General features: G+C 37.6%; 2 protein-coding genes across 2 annotated transcripts; one reads left to right on the top strand and one right to left on the bottom strand.

The window, feature by feature from the left end:
* The first annotated feature begins 3,172 nt into the window (after nucleotides 1-3,172).
* LOC128357154 (acidic mammalian chitinase-like) lies at nucleotides 3,173-6,549 on the top strand. Its single transcript, XM_053317402.1, has 11 exons — nucleotides 3,173-3,291; nucleotides 3,378-3,404; nucleotides 3,506-3,710; nucleotides 4,021-4,077; nucleotides 4,177-4,342; nucleotides 5,020-5,144; nucleotides 5,244-5,367; nucleotides 5,474-5,656; nucleotides 5,790-5,906; nucleotides 6,000-6,132; nucleotides 6,225-6,549. The coding sequence occupies exons 1-11, from the start codon at nucleotides 3,267-3,269 to the stop codon at nucleotides 6,368-6,370; spliced, it is 1,308 nt and encodes a 435-aa protein (XP_053173377.1). The 5' UTR covers nucleotides 3,173-3,266; the 3' UTR covers nucleotides 6,371-6,549.
* Nucleotides 6,550-9,984: 3,435 nt separating this feature from the next.
* pm20d1.2 (peptidase M20 domain containing 1, tandem duplicate 2) lies at nucleotides 9,985-15,527 on the bottom strand. Its single transcript, XM_053317399.1, has 13 exons — nucleotides 15,265-15,527; nucleotides 15,069-15,155; nucleotides 13,312-13,547; nucleotides 13,100-13,186; nucleotides 12,876-13,009; nucleotides 12,597-12,716; nucleotides 12,393-12,468; nucleotides 12,219-12,280; nucleotides 12,059-12,137; nucleotides 11,903-11,974; nucleotides 11,643-11,808; nucleotides 11,459-11,558; nucleotides 9,985-11,122 (listed from the first exon to the last, which is right to left on the bottom strand). Exons 1-13 carry the CDS (start codon nucleotides 15,482-15,484, stop codon nucleotides 10,993-10,995), a joined length of 1,569 nt encoding a protein of 522 aa, XP_053173374.1. The 5' UTR covers nucleotides 15,485-15,527; the 3' UTR covers nucleotides 9,985-10,992.
* Between the last annotated feature and the right edge of the window lie 1,317 nt (nucleotides 15,528-16,844).

The raw sequence follows: 16,844 nt of genomic DNA, 5'->3' as shown, positions 1-16,844 counted from the left end.
TTTTGACCTTGTGTTCAATAAGGAAACCCACAAACATAATCAATGCATATAGAAAAAAACAAAAAACAATGATATGCCATTTGTACACTGTACACTGCTCTGACTTGAAATGCCTTTTAAGACAAGCAACAGTTCAAATTACAGCAGATTAGTCAAAATGTATGTGGATTGTATTTATATTCTTCTGGCTGCAAATTAAACTAATTTTGCATTTTTTTCTGTTTTTTCTTACCCACAAAGTAACACCATGAAGAAGCAGATTGTAACCACAGGTAAATCACAGTGATTAATTAAATGTTCCCTTAAAAGGATGTTTCACCCAAATTTTACCTAGCCATGCATTTAGCTTGTGCTTTGGTTTTAAAACAGGTTTTTCTGAGATCTTTTATTACCACTTCAACACAGTGAAAGCTCAGTTTTGTTTAAAAAATGCAACAGTAAACTTTCTTTTTTTGAGAAAGTGTCCTGATTTCTCTGAATAATCCACACAAAACACAGTTTTATCACAGATATTGGGGCCACTGTTGATATTTCCTATTACACTAATCGACAAACTGCAGATTCTTTTTTTAAATGTACTTTTCAGTGCTTCAAGCAAAACACAAACAAAATCAATTTCACCTCCAGTGTATTTTGTTGGCTGCAGGAATGTCAGTGAGCAATAAATCTAATCTCCAAGGTTATATACCAGTATGAGAGAAAACATGCAATCTGAACAGTGATGTTGAGCTACTATAACAGTTTGTCTGAAAACAGAGCAGAGGGCAGGAAGTTTATAGTTTCAGATATTGATCCAACCAACTGTGCCCATCTGATCTACATCTTTTCTGACATTAACAATACACGGCAGCTGGTCTCCAGCCTGGCGTACAGCTCCATCAGTCCTTCAGTGGACTCGAAACCAGGTCAGAGCTTCAGCCTATAAATATTTTGGAAATTATCTTTGATGTTGAATTTTGAGTTAGTAAATAATCATTACTGAATGAATATATATGAAATATTTTTCTCTTTTTTTTTGGTCTTCTCAGAGGATTTCGTAATGAGATACTGGAGAGACCAAGGAGCTCCTCTTAACAGGCTCATGGTTGATTTAGCCACATATAGATGCACATTTCACACATATGCAGCAGCTAACAGTGTTGGAGCGCCTGCTAGTGGACCAGCCTCAGCTAGGCCCTATACTCGCCGTGAAGCTGGGATTTGGCCAGTGAAGGTTCAGTGCTGAGACACAATTTATTAATTTATATATAAATCACAGCTTTAATTTAATACAATCATGTTGAGGACTTTTGAGAGCAGAGCTTTGACATCAAGGTAATTATTACCATGATAACATAGATGTGAAGGGCAATTATGTATTTATTACATAATTGCCCCTCACATCTATGTTTATGACCATTATAATAATAATAAATAATGATAATACATTTTATTTGATGGCGCCTTTCAAGTCACCCAAGGTCACCTTACAAAGAATAAGACAGAATAAAACAACAAACATTGTTAAAACCAGACATCAAACTAAAGGAAAACCTAAAACAAGTGTATTGCACGGTGTTAAAGTGAGTATGACAGTTTGAACAGGTGTGTTTTGAGTTTGGATTTGTGATGGAGTCTGACTGTCTTATGTGTGGAGGGAGGGAGTTCCATAGTCTGGGTGCCGAGCAGCTGAAGGCTCGGGCACCCATGGTGCTGAGGCGTGATATGGGCATGGTTAATAGACCAGCAGAGGTTGAACATAGGGTGCGGGAGGGGCTGTAGTCCTGCAGTGCACTGATCGGTGGAGATGTCTGATGGGAGGGTCCTAGGAGCCTGAATTAGGTGGCTGACTGTTGAGAAGAGGACTTTGTTGTTACCTATACCAGTGTTGATGAGGTTGGAGTAGTATGACGATTTGGCAGTGTTAAGGGCGTTTTTGTAGTGATGTAGGTGGTCCGAGTACATTTGGTTGTGTACAGTCGCTCCAGTCTTTTTGTACAGTACAGTCGCTCCAGTCGGCGGCCTGTGGCTTTGAGCTGGTGTAGGTCAGGGGTAAAGGAGCAGTGTGTGTAAATGATACTGAGCAGGATTTCAGGGGAGCCAGGGTCATGAGGGAAGAGGAGAGACAGTTGTTGTAATGAGTCACCAGGTCAGCAGGGGACTGGTGTAGGAGCCAATCAAGGTGGAGAGATCTGTGGTGTTGATATGTTTAATGTTCCTGAAGGAGATGGTCCGTGGTATTTTGGCTTTGTGTAATTGGGTGTGAATGTCAAAAAGTACAGTTTTGTGGTCAGAAATGGGGAAATCTGTGATATCAAGGTTGGTGGGAGTGATGTCAGTGCAGCAGATTAAGTCCAGTATGTGGCCTTTGTTATGGGTTGCTAGGTTACCGAGACAGTCCAGGAGTGATGTGAAGTCATTGGCAAGGGTACTGGATGGATTATCAATGTGGATGTTGAAATTGCCGAGGAGGATAACAGTGGGGGATATCACACATACAGATGTTAATAGTGATGAGAATTCATTGAGGAAAACAGCGGAGGGTTTTGGTGGCCTGTAGATGGTAACAATGATGGTGGGTTTGGGGCCTGTGAGTTTTAAAGCTAAACATTATACAGTATACACAAAATAAAACCAGATACCACAAGTGCTATTGGTCTACTATCAGCACTGTGGCTGATCACAATGAAGCTGCACACTCAGCACATACAGTTTTTAATACTACAGATTGGGCAGAAGGTGGCACTCTAACTTTCAACTGAATGTTTCTCTTTATATATAAAACCTCAGGTCTGAAGTAATTTCCTGATTTTTAACTGATTATTTATGATTAGAAAACCATTACATTTTTAAACTAAATGGAATGGAAATATTTTCATGTTCATAAACTAACATAATGAAGTCTAAATTACAGTTTAGAGTCAGTATTGCAGTAAACTAGTGTTTTCCATTCTTTACCTTAATTACATTAGTCTACTTTCTACTATACTATATGAAAAGATAGACTATAGGCTTATATAACCCTGTCTGACCTGACATAGCGCAGGACACTGACCTAAAAAATACGTTGAAATTATGCCAAGTCTCTCTGAAGTCTGTTTTCAAACTACAGTACATCTAGTACCATTAGCTTCTTTTTTATTAGATTTGACCTTGGACCCAATGTTTTGGGTGAGACGATAACGCTCTAGTTAATGATTATCACAGGTTGTGTATTTGAGGAAGCTCCTCAGTGCTCTATTTAAGATATTTTGACAGCTGCAAGAGCTCATTGAAGCACAGCCACCATGAACAAGCTAATATTAATTGGAGGTAAGGCACAAAGAAAAACTACGATTTCTTTTCTTGAATTTTTACCCCATGTAAACTGACTATATGTTTGACTTTGACTTTTGAAGGTCTCTTTCTCTGCTTTGGAAGTTTGGGTGAGTTTATAAACTTACATTAATTATTACTTGTTAGATGTGTATTCAATTTATTATTATTAAAAGATTGATGGAAACAAATTCTGTTCTTTCATGTTTAGTTTCATCCACCAAACTGGTGTGTTATCACACCAACTGGTCCCAAAATAGACCTGGCAATGGGAAGTTTATGCCTTCAAATATTGATCCCCACCTGTGCACCCACCTGATCTATTCCTTTGCTGATATTAACGAGGTGAATGAGTTGGTAAGCACAGACAGGAATGATGAGCAACTCTATAAATCTTTCAATGGACTCAAACAGAGGTAAATATGAATTTCTTACACTACAATGTAACATTTCATCTTGGTTTTTATGTCTTACTCCATTTTAACTTGTGTTTTCTATTCTCTTCACTCTTTGATAACTGTCTTTAATAGTATTTAAATGTCATTTTATGGTGAGTTTCTTTGGTACTTTATCTAATTGCTTTTAGTAATGTATATTATAAATACATATAAATAAATATATAACATAATAAATAAACTTGTACTTGTAAACTTTGGCCCCCAAACATCAGCATTATCATGTTATACAAAATAACCATTGCAACAAAATGTGTATATACTCCCTCAGGAATCCAAATCTCAAAACACTGTTGGCAGTCGGAGGCTGGGTTATGGGAAGTCTCAGGTGAGATATTTAACATTTAAAAAAATAATAAAGATCATATATTATATGCATTTGCTGTATACCTTAAAAACACCTTTCTTTTCCCAAAATGCCACTCAGATTCGCTAGTATGGTATCGTCACCAGCCAACAGGAGTACATTTATTCAATCTTCTATTGAATTCCTGAGAAAACATGATTTTGATGGACTTGATCTGGACTGGGAATATCCTGCTGCAAGAGGAAGTCCTCCAGAGGACAAGCAGAGATTCACCATGTTATGCAAGGTTAGATGCAAAATGACTGATATGATGGTGATCTGATGTTTAAAGGTTTGGGCTGGAAATTGTCTACAGTATATTGTCTACAGATCTCATGTGCAGAGTCAACCCAACAATGAACTTATGCTACTTTCAAGTATTGCGTGTATTCAAAGTCGGATGTATGTCATAGACCTCAGTTGTCCAACAACTATTAAACACATCAGTGGGCCACACTGTTGCTCTGAGTGACATGTTCCTTCTCCCAAGAGTATAATTGCATGAGTTTGTTTAGAAATGGCTCCAAAGAGTAATAACAGTGAGCAAGTTTTCACTCACAGGAAGAAGCCACTGCACATCTGTTACACCAGTCTGCTAGTTTGTTGTGCTACTAAACTTCTTTGTGAAAGCATGAAAGAAATGGCAATTACTGTAAAGAGAACTTCATGCTCGACATGACTTTGGAGCTGTTTCTAAACACACTAAAGTAACCAGTCTCTTCAAGGACAAGGAACATGTTACCCAATGCATTGGTGTAGCTCATTGTGTTTTTAATAGTTTTATGGCTTAATGTGGCTTTTGATACACGTGCAATACTTATCGATTCATTTGTTAATAAGAAACAGAAAATCACCCCCTTAACCACCCCCCCTCCCCTTTTTTAAAGATATGACATGACTTTTCAACTCTTGTATGGTGTACAGGAACTCCTAGAGGGGTATGAGGCTGAGGGAAAAGCATCTGGCCGTCCCAGATTAATGGTTACTGCTGCTGTGCCTGCTGGGAAAGACATTATTGATGCTGGTTATGAAATCGCAGAGATCGCAAAGTACACAAACATTTCATTCTCATCATTCATCATTCCAGTGATCAGTTGTCTCCCTTTTCCTTTTTTTTCATGAACTTGATCTGACTTGCATTTTATCAGGTACCTGGATTTTATTAACGTGATGACATATGACCTTCATGGCATCCCGGAGAAGGTCACACGACATCACAGCCCCTTATACAACGGATCCCAAGACACTGGAGACAAGGTTTACTTAAATACTGTGAGTACAGGGATTACCGGTTTACTGCATTGTGAATTTAAAGACAGGGTGTCATTTTAATTTTTTTAATATAACTATTTTTTTTAACTGTCTATTTGTATTACAGGACTTTGCCATGAGGTATTGGCGGGACAAGGGAACACCTGTAGAAAAGCTAAATATGGGTTTTGCAGCATATGGGCGAACATGTCAACTGTCTACTGAGTCCAGTGGAGTTGGAGCACCAATGAGTGGTCCCGCTGCTGCTGGTGCTTTTACAAGGGAGGCTGGTTTCTGGTCCTATTATGAGGTGAAACTGACAACTAATTACTTAATGAAACTCCACTGTATGTTACTGATTTTTAAAAAAAAGTTGAATAGTATGAAGCTTTCATATATTAGGTTATATTTTTAAAAAAATTGACCTTTCTTTATATTTTCAGATTTGTGGTTTCCTCAAAGGCGCCAGTGCTCACCGGATTGAGGATCAGAAAGTGCCATATGCTGTCAAGCAAAATGAGTGGGTTGGATATGATGACAAAACCAGTTATGAGACTAAGGTAGTCATTACTATATAGAAAAATATTTCTCAGTAATTGTTTTGTGAAATTACAGTCTTACTCACATACACTGTTGGACTGTTCCTCCTTCAGGCTCAGTACCTAAAAGACAATGGATTTGGAGGGGCCTTTGTCTGGGCTCTGGATCTTGATGACTTTAACGGACAGTTCTGTGGAGAAGGACCCTATCCTCTCATCAGCTATCTCCGTACTCTAGTGGCTCCAGGTAAGCAGAAATTATATATTAGTTTAAATATTTTTAATTATGTTTCTTACGTAATTTAAAGAATCCTAATGAATGACTCTTAATGTTTGCAGATAACTTCTGTGCTACAAAGGCTGATGGGCTTTATGCCAAACCTGATGCACCAGGTTCTTTTTACAATTGTGCCAACGGCGTCACCTGGGTCCAACACTGCCCATCTACTTTAGTCTTTCGAGAAAGCTGCAAATGTTGTGTGTAGGTAACTACTGTGTGTTTCACAAGCTTCAATAGCTGTTGGTACTGTGTGTGTTTGTGTGTTCAGTTCATTCAAGAATGTAGTGGTACTGCAGAAAAGGCAGATTGAACTACTGTTTTTCTAAAAGCAGCAAATTAAAATATAAATCCTGCATTAAACATATAATGATAATCATTACAGAAGCTTTGGATTCTGGGTTTTCTTTCTATTGCACCACAGCATGAAGTATACTTGACTAGATTTCATTGTGATTTATAATGCTGTATAATAAAAAGATACAAGTTGTACATTAAAGGGAAACTAAGTATTTTTCAACATGGACCCTATTGTCCCATATATTTGTGTGAAAGCAACTAATGGGGTCTAATTTGGTGCAGTATTGAACAAGAGTATTTCAGCCACAAAACGGGCTGCAATTTAATCCAATGGGGCAATAGTGCACTAGTGCTTGTGCATGTCAATCACAGGCTCAGATTGTTTTAAGTAAAGACCATACAGAGACATAAAATGTTTCCCTTTTAGCTTTCACTTGATCTGCTCTGTTTATTGTTTCTAACCAAATCCCGCTCAAAGATAAGTCTTGTGCTAAAATCTCACCAGAGTTGAGTTGTTGTAATCAGCTGAATAATCAACCATGACATTGAACATCTTTTAGATTAGCTATACTTTCTATACTCCAACACAACAAACTCCTTCCAGCACTACTCTCTCCAACTATGTCATGGCTGAATATTTGACGCTCATGAGATTTGAAAACTGGAATGATGAAAGTTCCAGTGTCAAGGGCACAAAGATAAATAAAAAATGAATACATAAATATTATATTATATTTTTAATGACCACAATGTCAATTAAACATAGATAAGAAGCACTGATTTCATCTTATACATTTGGTCTAATACTCTGTTTGATACTCATTTTCTAAGGGCGTTTTGCACTTTCCAACACATAATACTGTTCAATATTGTGTGTCAATGGAGAGTAATAACAAATATACTGAAAAGCTGTTGGGTAATTGTTAATAACGAGGGTGGGTGTGCAGTGTACACCATTGTTTCAGTCCATACTTCATTTGATGGCACCATAACTGAAGTGTGTTATCATTTGTTAATCTTTAACCACTGTGTAAGATGTGCCGTCATTAATAGTTAGTCATTAAATGTGCCTTACATATTGTTGTAATATTTATTGCCAGTGCCACTGTTCTTTGTGAGTTAGCCAATATAAAATGTGTGTCTTCCAGGTTGAAATTAATTCAGAATGTGAACTTTTAGAATGCCTTTTAAGAGGCAATAGTTTCATTACAGCAGATTAGAGTGAGGGTTTATGTTAAAATTCAGTTTTTATTTTTCTAGCTAAAGTTTAAGTTCCTGACTCCTTTTTTTTAAGGTCTTTGAATGGGAAGCTTGGCATTGCATACTGTTCAATAGTGCACTGTAATCAAGGGTACAGTACAACTTGGTACACTGCAACTCTGATTGTGTCTTCTAGATGTGCATCAGTATGTTGTGCTCTGTGTTTGTTTATATCTGAAAAGGTTGATTCACATAGGCTGAATCAAAAAGACAGGCAACTTGAAAAGCTGCTCTGAATACACCTTTGTACTTTTTGTGGGTCCACAAGGCACCAAAACTTTTGTGAGCTCTGATGGGCTTTGAAGTGAATGTCACTTTGCAACGTGAGAATTTCCCTCTCTGCCTCACAAGCATCCAAGTTGAATGCACATAGTTTCTCAGCAATGCATGTCATGTCCACTTGCATGAAAGGATTTGAAATGAATGACACACATGGCTACAGCTTATCAAAGTTACAGAACCTGTCTCTGAACTCTTGCCCAAGTCTTTTTATGAGTTTATGAGAATCCTTTTTTGCAGCACTGTTGAAGGCCCCAGATGCAGAAGCACTGTCATTCAGCACTGACTGCACAGAAGAAAAGTGCCACAATTTCTTTCTTTGTAAATGCACAAAGAAAATCTTGGTTTTAAATTTGTTTAAGGCACTCTCCTGTCAGAGACAGTCCTACCTTTGCCTTGCAGTTCACAGTTCAAATGGTTCAGTTTCCCAGTGATGTCTGTTTGAAATGCAAGGTGTAGTATCTACTCAGTGTCCTGAAGCAGCGAGGCGTCCTTCCCTCTGGATTCCATGAACTCTTTGATTTCACCCCAAAGCGATAAAAAGAAAATGTGCAAAAACCTTCACCTGTGGGGCCATTGCATTTCAGTATGAAGTAAGTTTATCATATTCAGCTGACAGTTCCTCCAACAGAACCTTGAATGACCTGTGTTGTGTTGTTTTGTTTTGGAGCGGATGCTGTTTATCTTCTTTATTACATGATCAAAGCCCATCACTTTTGCACATATCACCTGCTGATGAATGATGCAGTGGTAATATAGAAATTTGGGGAAATCTGGGTCACCTTCACATCGCACGTCAAAGCCTGCGTGACGGCCAGTCATCGTGGGGGCACACTCTGTTGTCATAGACACCTGCTTTTCCAATGGTACTTTTTTCTCCATGAAATACCCCTTCACTTTGTCGTAGGTATCAATCCCCCTTGTTGTTTTCTTAAAGAGCAGTACTGTCAGGATTTCCTCTTTTGTGGAGAAATCATGCACTGGATGCTAAACCACCTCCATGATCGCAGGTCTTGGTCCAGTTTCTGTGTGAAGTTCTCAGACATAGCTGACACTCTTCTGGCAATTGTACATAGGCTATCCCCATGTGAAAAATGTGAAGCTCTACACTGCTGCTTGGGACTTTTTCACCAGCCTTGTGAAAAAAGATTGTTGTTTGCCCAAAGTTGCCTTTAACTCATGGGCGTTTCCTACCAGTAATGATCTGCCAGGGGGATAGCTAGCATAGAAGGTCATACAATGAATTGCGTCTCTGCTTCGCTGTCACCCCACAAATTAGACTATTTTCTCTCACTGTTCAAGAAAGTTTGTTTTTTCCCAATTGCCATTGTTTACTGCATAGTTAGCTTATCATCATAGCTAGCTAGCTGCCATAGAACAAATACATGTGGAGAGGGGATGCTCTACATAACGTCAAGCTAAACTTTGACCCCAGACAGGATCCTAATGTTGTGCGCTCGTTCAGGGTGCTATCCATGACCGCTAATTAACACCAAGGATTTATATTTTAAAGTGTTTTTGGTTGTTTTACTATGTTTACAATGTTTTTATTGGATGGTTTTTCTTCAGGGAGCAGGATGGACAGACATGACATTTTTTAATCTTCCATAGTAACATGAGAAATAACTAAATTTAATTATTTTTTAAATCTATTTTATCTAATTTTTTTAATCCAATTTTTATTTCCCTTTATTTCATTATTATATTTCTTATTACATTTTCATTATTTCTCGCAGCAGTCTCAATTTATTTTTACTACCCACTGTCTACATGTTCCATCTTATAGGTGTCAGTCTGAAGCACTTCAAATTGCATGAGTGTGAGTAAACTATAACCTTTCATTTTGTTTTTAATATAACATAACAGTGTCATTATATTATGTTCATAATGTAAAATAGCATATGACAAAAAACACACAGGTTAAATTATATTGTTATTATGAAACAATGTCTAAAGACTGCAAATCCAAATCACAAATGTACAAAAAAGGATTTATTTCAATCTGTCATCAGTGATACAGAATTCTTTAAAAGATAAACTAATGCACTGGATTCAACAAGAACACATAGCAAAATATATTTTTTAATATTACAATCAAATCAATATTTTCACAGTAAGCAGCTTCTCATGTTGTAATTTAATTGAAATGGTATGTGCATCATCATTTAAAGTATTACAGGGTTCCTACACATTTGGAATTTCAAAATTTCATACTTTTCCATACCCTAATTTCCAGACTTCTCAACATTTTTTTTTCAGAGAATATGCGACATCTGAGTAAATATATCAGTGTATCATATTTCACATCATATTTAATTATTCTTAATAGGGGAATGTAGCCAAGTACCATAATGGCATGCAAATAAAAACTCAGGTAAGTTCAATGTATTTAATTTAATTAAAACTCTAAAACACTCACTCGCTCTCTCTCTCACTCACACACTCACTCACTCACTCTCTCTCTCACACACACACTCATGCGATGCAGTAACGAGACATCTGTGCTTTTTCCCATTAATGTGGCTCAGAATCACCTTTTGTGAATTGCATAAATGCATAAATATTTTCCCATACTTTATTTTTCATTTTCCATACTTTTCCATACTTGCCTAGGAACCCTGGTATTATTATTATTATTATTATTATTATTCAGTATTATTAGCAGCCCAGAAAATACTGATCAACCTATACCATCTTGGTTTTAAGTTAAATCATCACAGCAGTGGCCACAAAATTGTTATAACAAATGCAAATAAGCTGGACATAGTTGATCTGTGATTATTTGATCACAAGAGACCAAAAAGACTCCATTGATTATAGGCCAGTGGAAAATTGTACCTGGCATTATAAGACAAGGAATCGTCTTATTTTGTTCATGTAATTTAGTAACAAAGGAGTAAGACAAGTTGTGGTTTTGTTTGGTGCTCTTGTTGCAATAATTCAGACTTTTGTATTGCATTTGTTAGGTTTGTTACCAGTACTATCCATTACTTAGAGTTCATGGACAGAGCTATGAGGGTCAGGTAGCTTCTGTATGTCACAGTTTTGAATCAGACTGAAGAAAAATAGTACAAGCTCCTCGTAGTTCTTTTTGGAAATCCTTTCATTGATGCCATGGAATCTAAAAAAAAAAAAAGAAAAACATTTCCCTTATGATCTCTAAGACAAACTTATTTATCCTTCAGTTGAATCTCTCTCTCTGCCTTTCTATTACCAGAGCTGAGAAGTAAACTGGGCAAAAGACCGGTCCGAAACATAAAACCCTTTCTACTGTATTTGCTGAAGGGGAAATTTATGTCTTAACTGTGCAACTGGGTCACATGTTACATCACTAGTTTGTGATGTAAACATGTGAGCAACAGCAGAAAGCTCTCTTTTGTTCAAGAAGTCTGCCCTCTAGTTTTTCACTTATTACTCAGCATTTATTACGTAGTTTTGTAACATATTAGATTCTTACCTCTGAGCATCACCTGGTTTAAACCAGATAGGGGCAAAGCGATAAATATCATTGGTCAGGTCTTTGAAGTGTCGACTGTCAGTGTTACCTATACAGATACCTGCAAATACAAACAATTATATTGAGACACACAAGGAACAATCTGACCTAAAATTTTATGCAATTACTTCAATCTGATTTCTACCTGGAGCGACTGTAATGGTCGGAAACATGTCCAACACAGTTTTCTTAATGATCTGGAAGCCAAAAGACGTTTCATCAAAGGAACTGACAGGGAGAGGATCGAACCCCTCAATAAACTCTATCTTCACACGGTGGTCCCCTACTGAAGACTCGATCAGGTCCAGCACCTAGGCGAGAGAGCGTACATTTTATTAAGCTCAAAATATTCATGATAAAACATTGTGAATTCTCAAAAAAGGAGAATCAAAATTCAGACTTTACCTCTTTTAATGACTGTGCAGAGTGGATTCTTAGATTAACATAAGCTTCAGCAAGGGAAGGGATGACATTCACCTGCAAAACAACAGAACATTTGGGATTTTTCCAAGGCAAACTGAATTGCTGTAAATTAGCTTTTTATGTACTTAACAACTGTACCTTAACTCCTGCATTAAACATGGTGACTGCTGTGGTTGTCCTTACAAACGCATTAGTGTCTGATTTTCTCTCCAGTACCCTGCAACACAAAATTGACTAATTTAATCCACTCGACACAGTCAGAAGAAAACATGCTAAATTCATTTTGGGTTGCATTTACCTGCCAAGGAGTGGGGAAAACAGCCACAAATTCGACATTATGAACTTCATTGGGAGCCTGAACTGAGGTCAAAGAATGAGTAACTGAAATGGAGCAAGTAGGGATCTAACCTACAATATGGTGTAATAGGTATAAGGAGTAGTGGAATAGTAGCTGGTAACCCTAATTTCTTACCTTATGGGCCAAGTGTTCAAAAGTTCCACGTTCAGGTCCATGACCAAATAATCTCGGCATGGGGTTCTCCTCTAGTCTGAGTAAATAGGATTACAGAGTCTTTTGGAACATACACTGCAGTACAAAATGTGGACAAATCAAATTACACTCAAATAAAATTAAATTGGCAAAAAAATCTTACTGTGGAAAAACTGTTCCTCTAACCTTTTAACTGCTGCAGCCAAGATCCCAATGCTGGTCTCTTTGGGAGGCATGGAGGAGTGACCAGGGAGCATCGACACACTCAGCTTTACAGTAGCTGAGCCCTTTTCACTTATTCCGATACTATAAACACACATACACAAATACAATAAATGTATCTCTAATGTAGACATCATTCTGTTCTGTTGTCAGGTTTGGCCATATCGTTGATGTTTTATCACACAAAATCTACAAAGTATAGGTCATGCAGTGTTGTTACTATAGAGTGTGGTAGGTTCTCACAGGGCAGCAGGTCCCTCAAGACCAGAGATGACTCCATCAAGCACTGCTAGGCCCTCATCCATGACAAATGACAGTCGCACACCACGCTGCTTCAAAAGGCTTACTATGTTCAGTGCCCCCTTATAACCACTGACCTTTAAAAAAGAAATTGAGAGACAACTTTTAATGTGATATGCAAATTCACATTTATATTAAAAACACAATAATACATATTATTATGGTACCTCTTCATCATGACCAAGGCCAATGTAAAATCCTCTGCGTGGTTTATAGCCTTTAATTAGCAAGTACTCCAAGGCCTGAAGGATTCCCTGAAAAAAAAAAAAAGTATATTATTTTAGCCACACATATTTAGCAAAAACTACAAGGCTAAAGAAGTATGTAACTCAATTCTGTTTAATTTAAAGATCACAAAAATGATCACTCGTTCTCTCACCATCAGAGCGCCCTTGTCATCTATGGTCCCTCTACCATAGATGAAGCCATCTATCTCCTTGGCAGAAAATGGTGGGGCCTCCCAGCCATCTGCCTCTGAGGCAGGTACTACATCAATATGGGCCAGCAGCATGTATGGCACCAAGTCAGGTTGCGACCCTTGCACCCAAAACAGGTGACTGTAGTTTGCCACCAATTCATGATGAACCAAGCTTGAGGAGAAAACTGTTGGGAAAGCTGACACAGGAAGAGGTATACAAGATTAAAGGTTAAATACAAAAGGTATACAAGATTAAAACTCTGGCAATTTAATACTAGTCCTCAGATGTATAAATGTGGCTCTAAAGGACTTGAAAATGTGTGAAACTATCCTCTAAGATTTTTATATATATATTGGTTTGGAATAAACCAGATTATTAACATTTCGACTTCAAAGGATGGGTTCAGTTTTCTTCCTGTTCATACTGTTTTTTAAAAGATCTACTTCTAATGAACTTTCAATGTGAGTGATGGGGGACAAAATCCACAATGTGTCATTGTGTGCAAAAATGCATTTAAAAGTTTATCTAAAGGTTATATGAGGCATCAGCGGTCTGAGTTAGTCACATTGAGTGGATATCTGTCACATTTACACTCATTTTAAAATCAAATTCCCTCTTTTGTGTTTCCCTGTTGAGCTGTGGTGGAAGTATAGTAACAAAAAGTGCATTATGAAGGGGACTTTCTAATTGTCAGTATGAACAGGAGAAATGCTTATGTAGAGAAAAACCTCTTTCACTGTTCATATGGACATCTGACTGTCGCTTTAACCTCCTGCAACCCTGTGCCCTCATATCGGGACATTACATTTTGGGTTTGTTGGACCTTATACTTCATTCTGTTTAACTTTGACTTGTTATCCTTGTTCTTACACACCTTTTGTGCCACCTGGTGGTAAAACATTAATCGCAGTACATTAATCAATGCAAAACCCAGATGGCAGGCATCTTGGTCAAATCAATCAACAGCTGATCCCTGGACAAAAGTGGACCAGGCACAAAACCTTATTAAGTTTTATGATTCAAACTTGTTTTTGTGATGCTTAATAACATTTGTAGTTTGATATGATACATATTGAACTCATTTTATCAATAGCAACAAGCTAATGTTTGTACTTGTTTGAGGAGATTGGGACTTTTTCTATTGTTGATGCAAAGGAAAATTGTAAATGTAAGGAAATACATTTTATACACTGGTGAATTAATTGTGATACAGTAAAATAAACCTATTGACCCCATAGGAGGGCATTATTTTTTTCAAATACGACTTTCTGTTCAAAGACCAGGCTTAGTTTGTGTACTTATTAGGTCCTACTTATCTCAAATAGGAGAAATTAAAAACCAAACAAATGCTCGGGTCTCAGGAGCTTAAGAAAGACTTGAAAAAGTGCGAATTCATCTTTTAATGTGAAACTTTTGCTTTCACAAGCTCTCTTATGCTCCTTAATACAAAAAAGGCTGTTAACACCTTTGCAAGATGAATTAATGGGTCTGTATATTGTGGAAAAACCTTCCCTAAAGAGCATATAACCAAATCCTCAGTCAAGCTGAGTCAAGGGTTAGCTAGCTAGCGTTGTGTGTGAGTGTGTGAGTGTGTGTGTGTGTGTGTGTGTGAGAGAGAGAGTGAGAGAGAGACTAAAGCCATTATTAACTAACCGATAAACACGCCATAACATGCAAACCCAGTGTCTCCCATCTTTTAGAGGCAGCTTTAACTTACCTTTTCGTAGGAGCTTGTCAAATTGAAGCAGCGCAGTAGTGTTGATGTCCGTCCCACTGAATGACACAGTGGGGATCCGTACAGCCTCTGAATGAACACACACACATACACACACAGCATGGCACTGCTGCTTTCGACACATTTCCTACACGTAACTAAGTACTTCCTAATTCTAACTACAGCAAGCGGAACTTACCTTTAAAATTAGCAAGTAGCTCCTCTCTCTGCTGCTGGTCTATCACAAGAGAGATGTTATTCGTCTTTTCCCAGTGTGCCAGCTGAAGTCCGACATTTACGTCCAGCGAAACAGTCCTGATAGACGCTATAGTGCCTAACACCAGTACTGTGATGAGTAGGCTGCAAATAGTAATCTTTAAAAACTTGAATAGTTTGATCTTTGGCCCTGAGTCAGTCATGTTGTTGTATTATCTGTTGTGACAGCGGAACTCGGTCACTGTGGCTGTCTGCAGGCTGTCAGAGGTTGTTGAGCGAGAGCCACCTGCTGGCCGAAAAGCAGAATCACACCTACATATACAGAATAATGCTATTGCTTTGTCAGTGTATGGCAAGTTTTATTACCCTGTCACCCAGTTAAGTCATTCATTAACCCTCATCCTACCAACTTATTTAACATACAAGGGCTACTGACAAAAGAACTACTGTAAGAAACAACCATCATACCAAAACGTTGACTTATTTCTTCTCAAAATATTATTTAAAACCCAGTATTCTTATTTTAAGAAAGTTAAGAAAGTTGCATATTTTATAACACAAAAAATATACTTTTCTATGATACAAGCTGCAGCTTTTTTCCCAAGTATAATCTTTCTATAGCCCTATATCCCCTTGATAGTGTGTGATACCTTCAATTACCACATACCACATCAACTCAATAAATACTTACAACTATTAGAATTGCATAGGCAGAATTGGGAGGACCCCCAGGATCTAATTTAAGCAATTAAAACAGAAACAGAAAACAATTAATGTTATGAAGCCAGTAAGGAACAATTTGATTCATGAAAAACTGGAATGATAGAATAAAGCACCTGTGAGATATGACAAACAGTACAACTGTGTGGTCTGCAGGTAACCCAGTCAGTAGGATTAAGGTGAACAGTGCCACTATTATAATCTCATGACATGTAGCAAAAGTGGATGTAACTATATTAATGATCTCTACTTCGGGGGTCAGCAGTTAGGGTCAATCATGAGCCTGTTTTTTTCAGCACACATTTTAATAGGGGGCTGACATTGTACAGGCTCAGAAAGAACAGCCTAGTATGTTCTTTGATATGTTGTTTTGTGTATTTATTTTGATTAATTAAAAAAGAAGTTTGATTTATGTGACAATTTTCATACCTGAGGGCAGATTATTTTTTCCACGAGTAAATGAGGATTACAGCAGCTTCATTTGGCAAACAAAATACTCATAAATATGAGCATGCAAGCGACTACAGATGATATCTTATCAACACACAAACAGTCACCTGCTTCATTTATGGTCAAAGTACTATCATTGACACAAATCTGTTCTGGTCAGAAGGGCCACATTGTGTTATATAGTTTTTAAAGAGCTAATATTTATATGAGCCATATGTTTACATTCATATCTACTGGCCATTTCTGAATGAGTGATGTAGAAGTCATCTGTTAAAAGGGAAGGGCAGGATTTGGCCCACGGGTCTCTATTTGTCAACCATTGCCCTAGTTCATGCCTCTGCATGCTGAAAAGAAAAAGTAATTTGCTTTCACCTCAGATAGTATGATCAATTG

The sequence above is a fragment of the Scomber japonicus genome, chromosome 4 (genome assembly GCF_027409825.1).
Source record: "Scomber japonicus isolate fScoJap1 chromosome 4, fScoJap1.pri, whole genome shotgun sequence".
Taxonomy (NCBI): Eukaryota; Metazoa; Chordata; class Actinopteri; order Scombriformes; family Scombridae; genus Scomber; species Scomber japonicus.
This window is presented reverse-complemented; position numbering and strand designations above follow the sequence as displayed.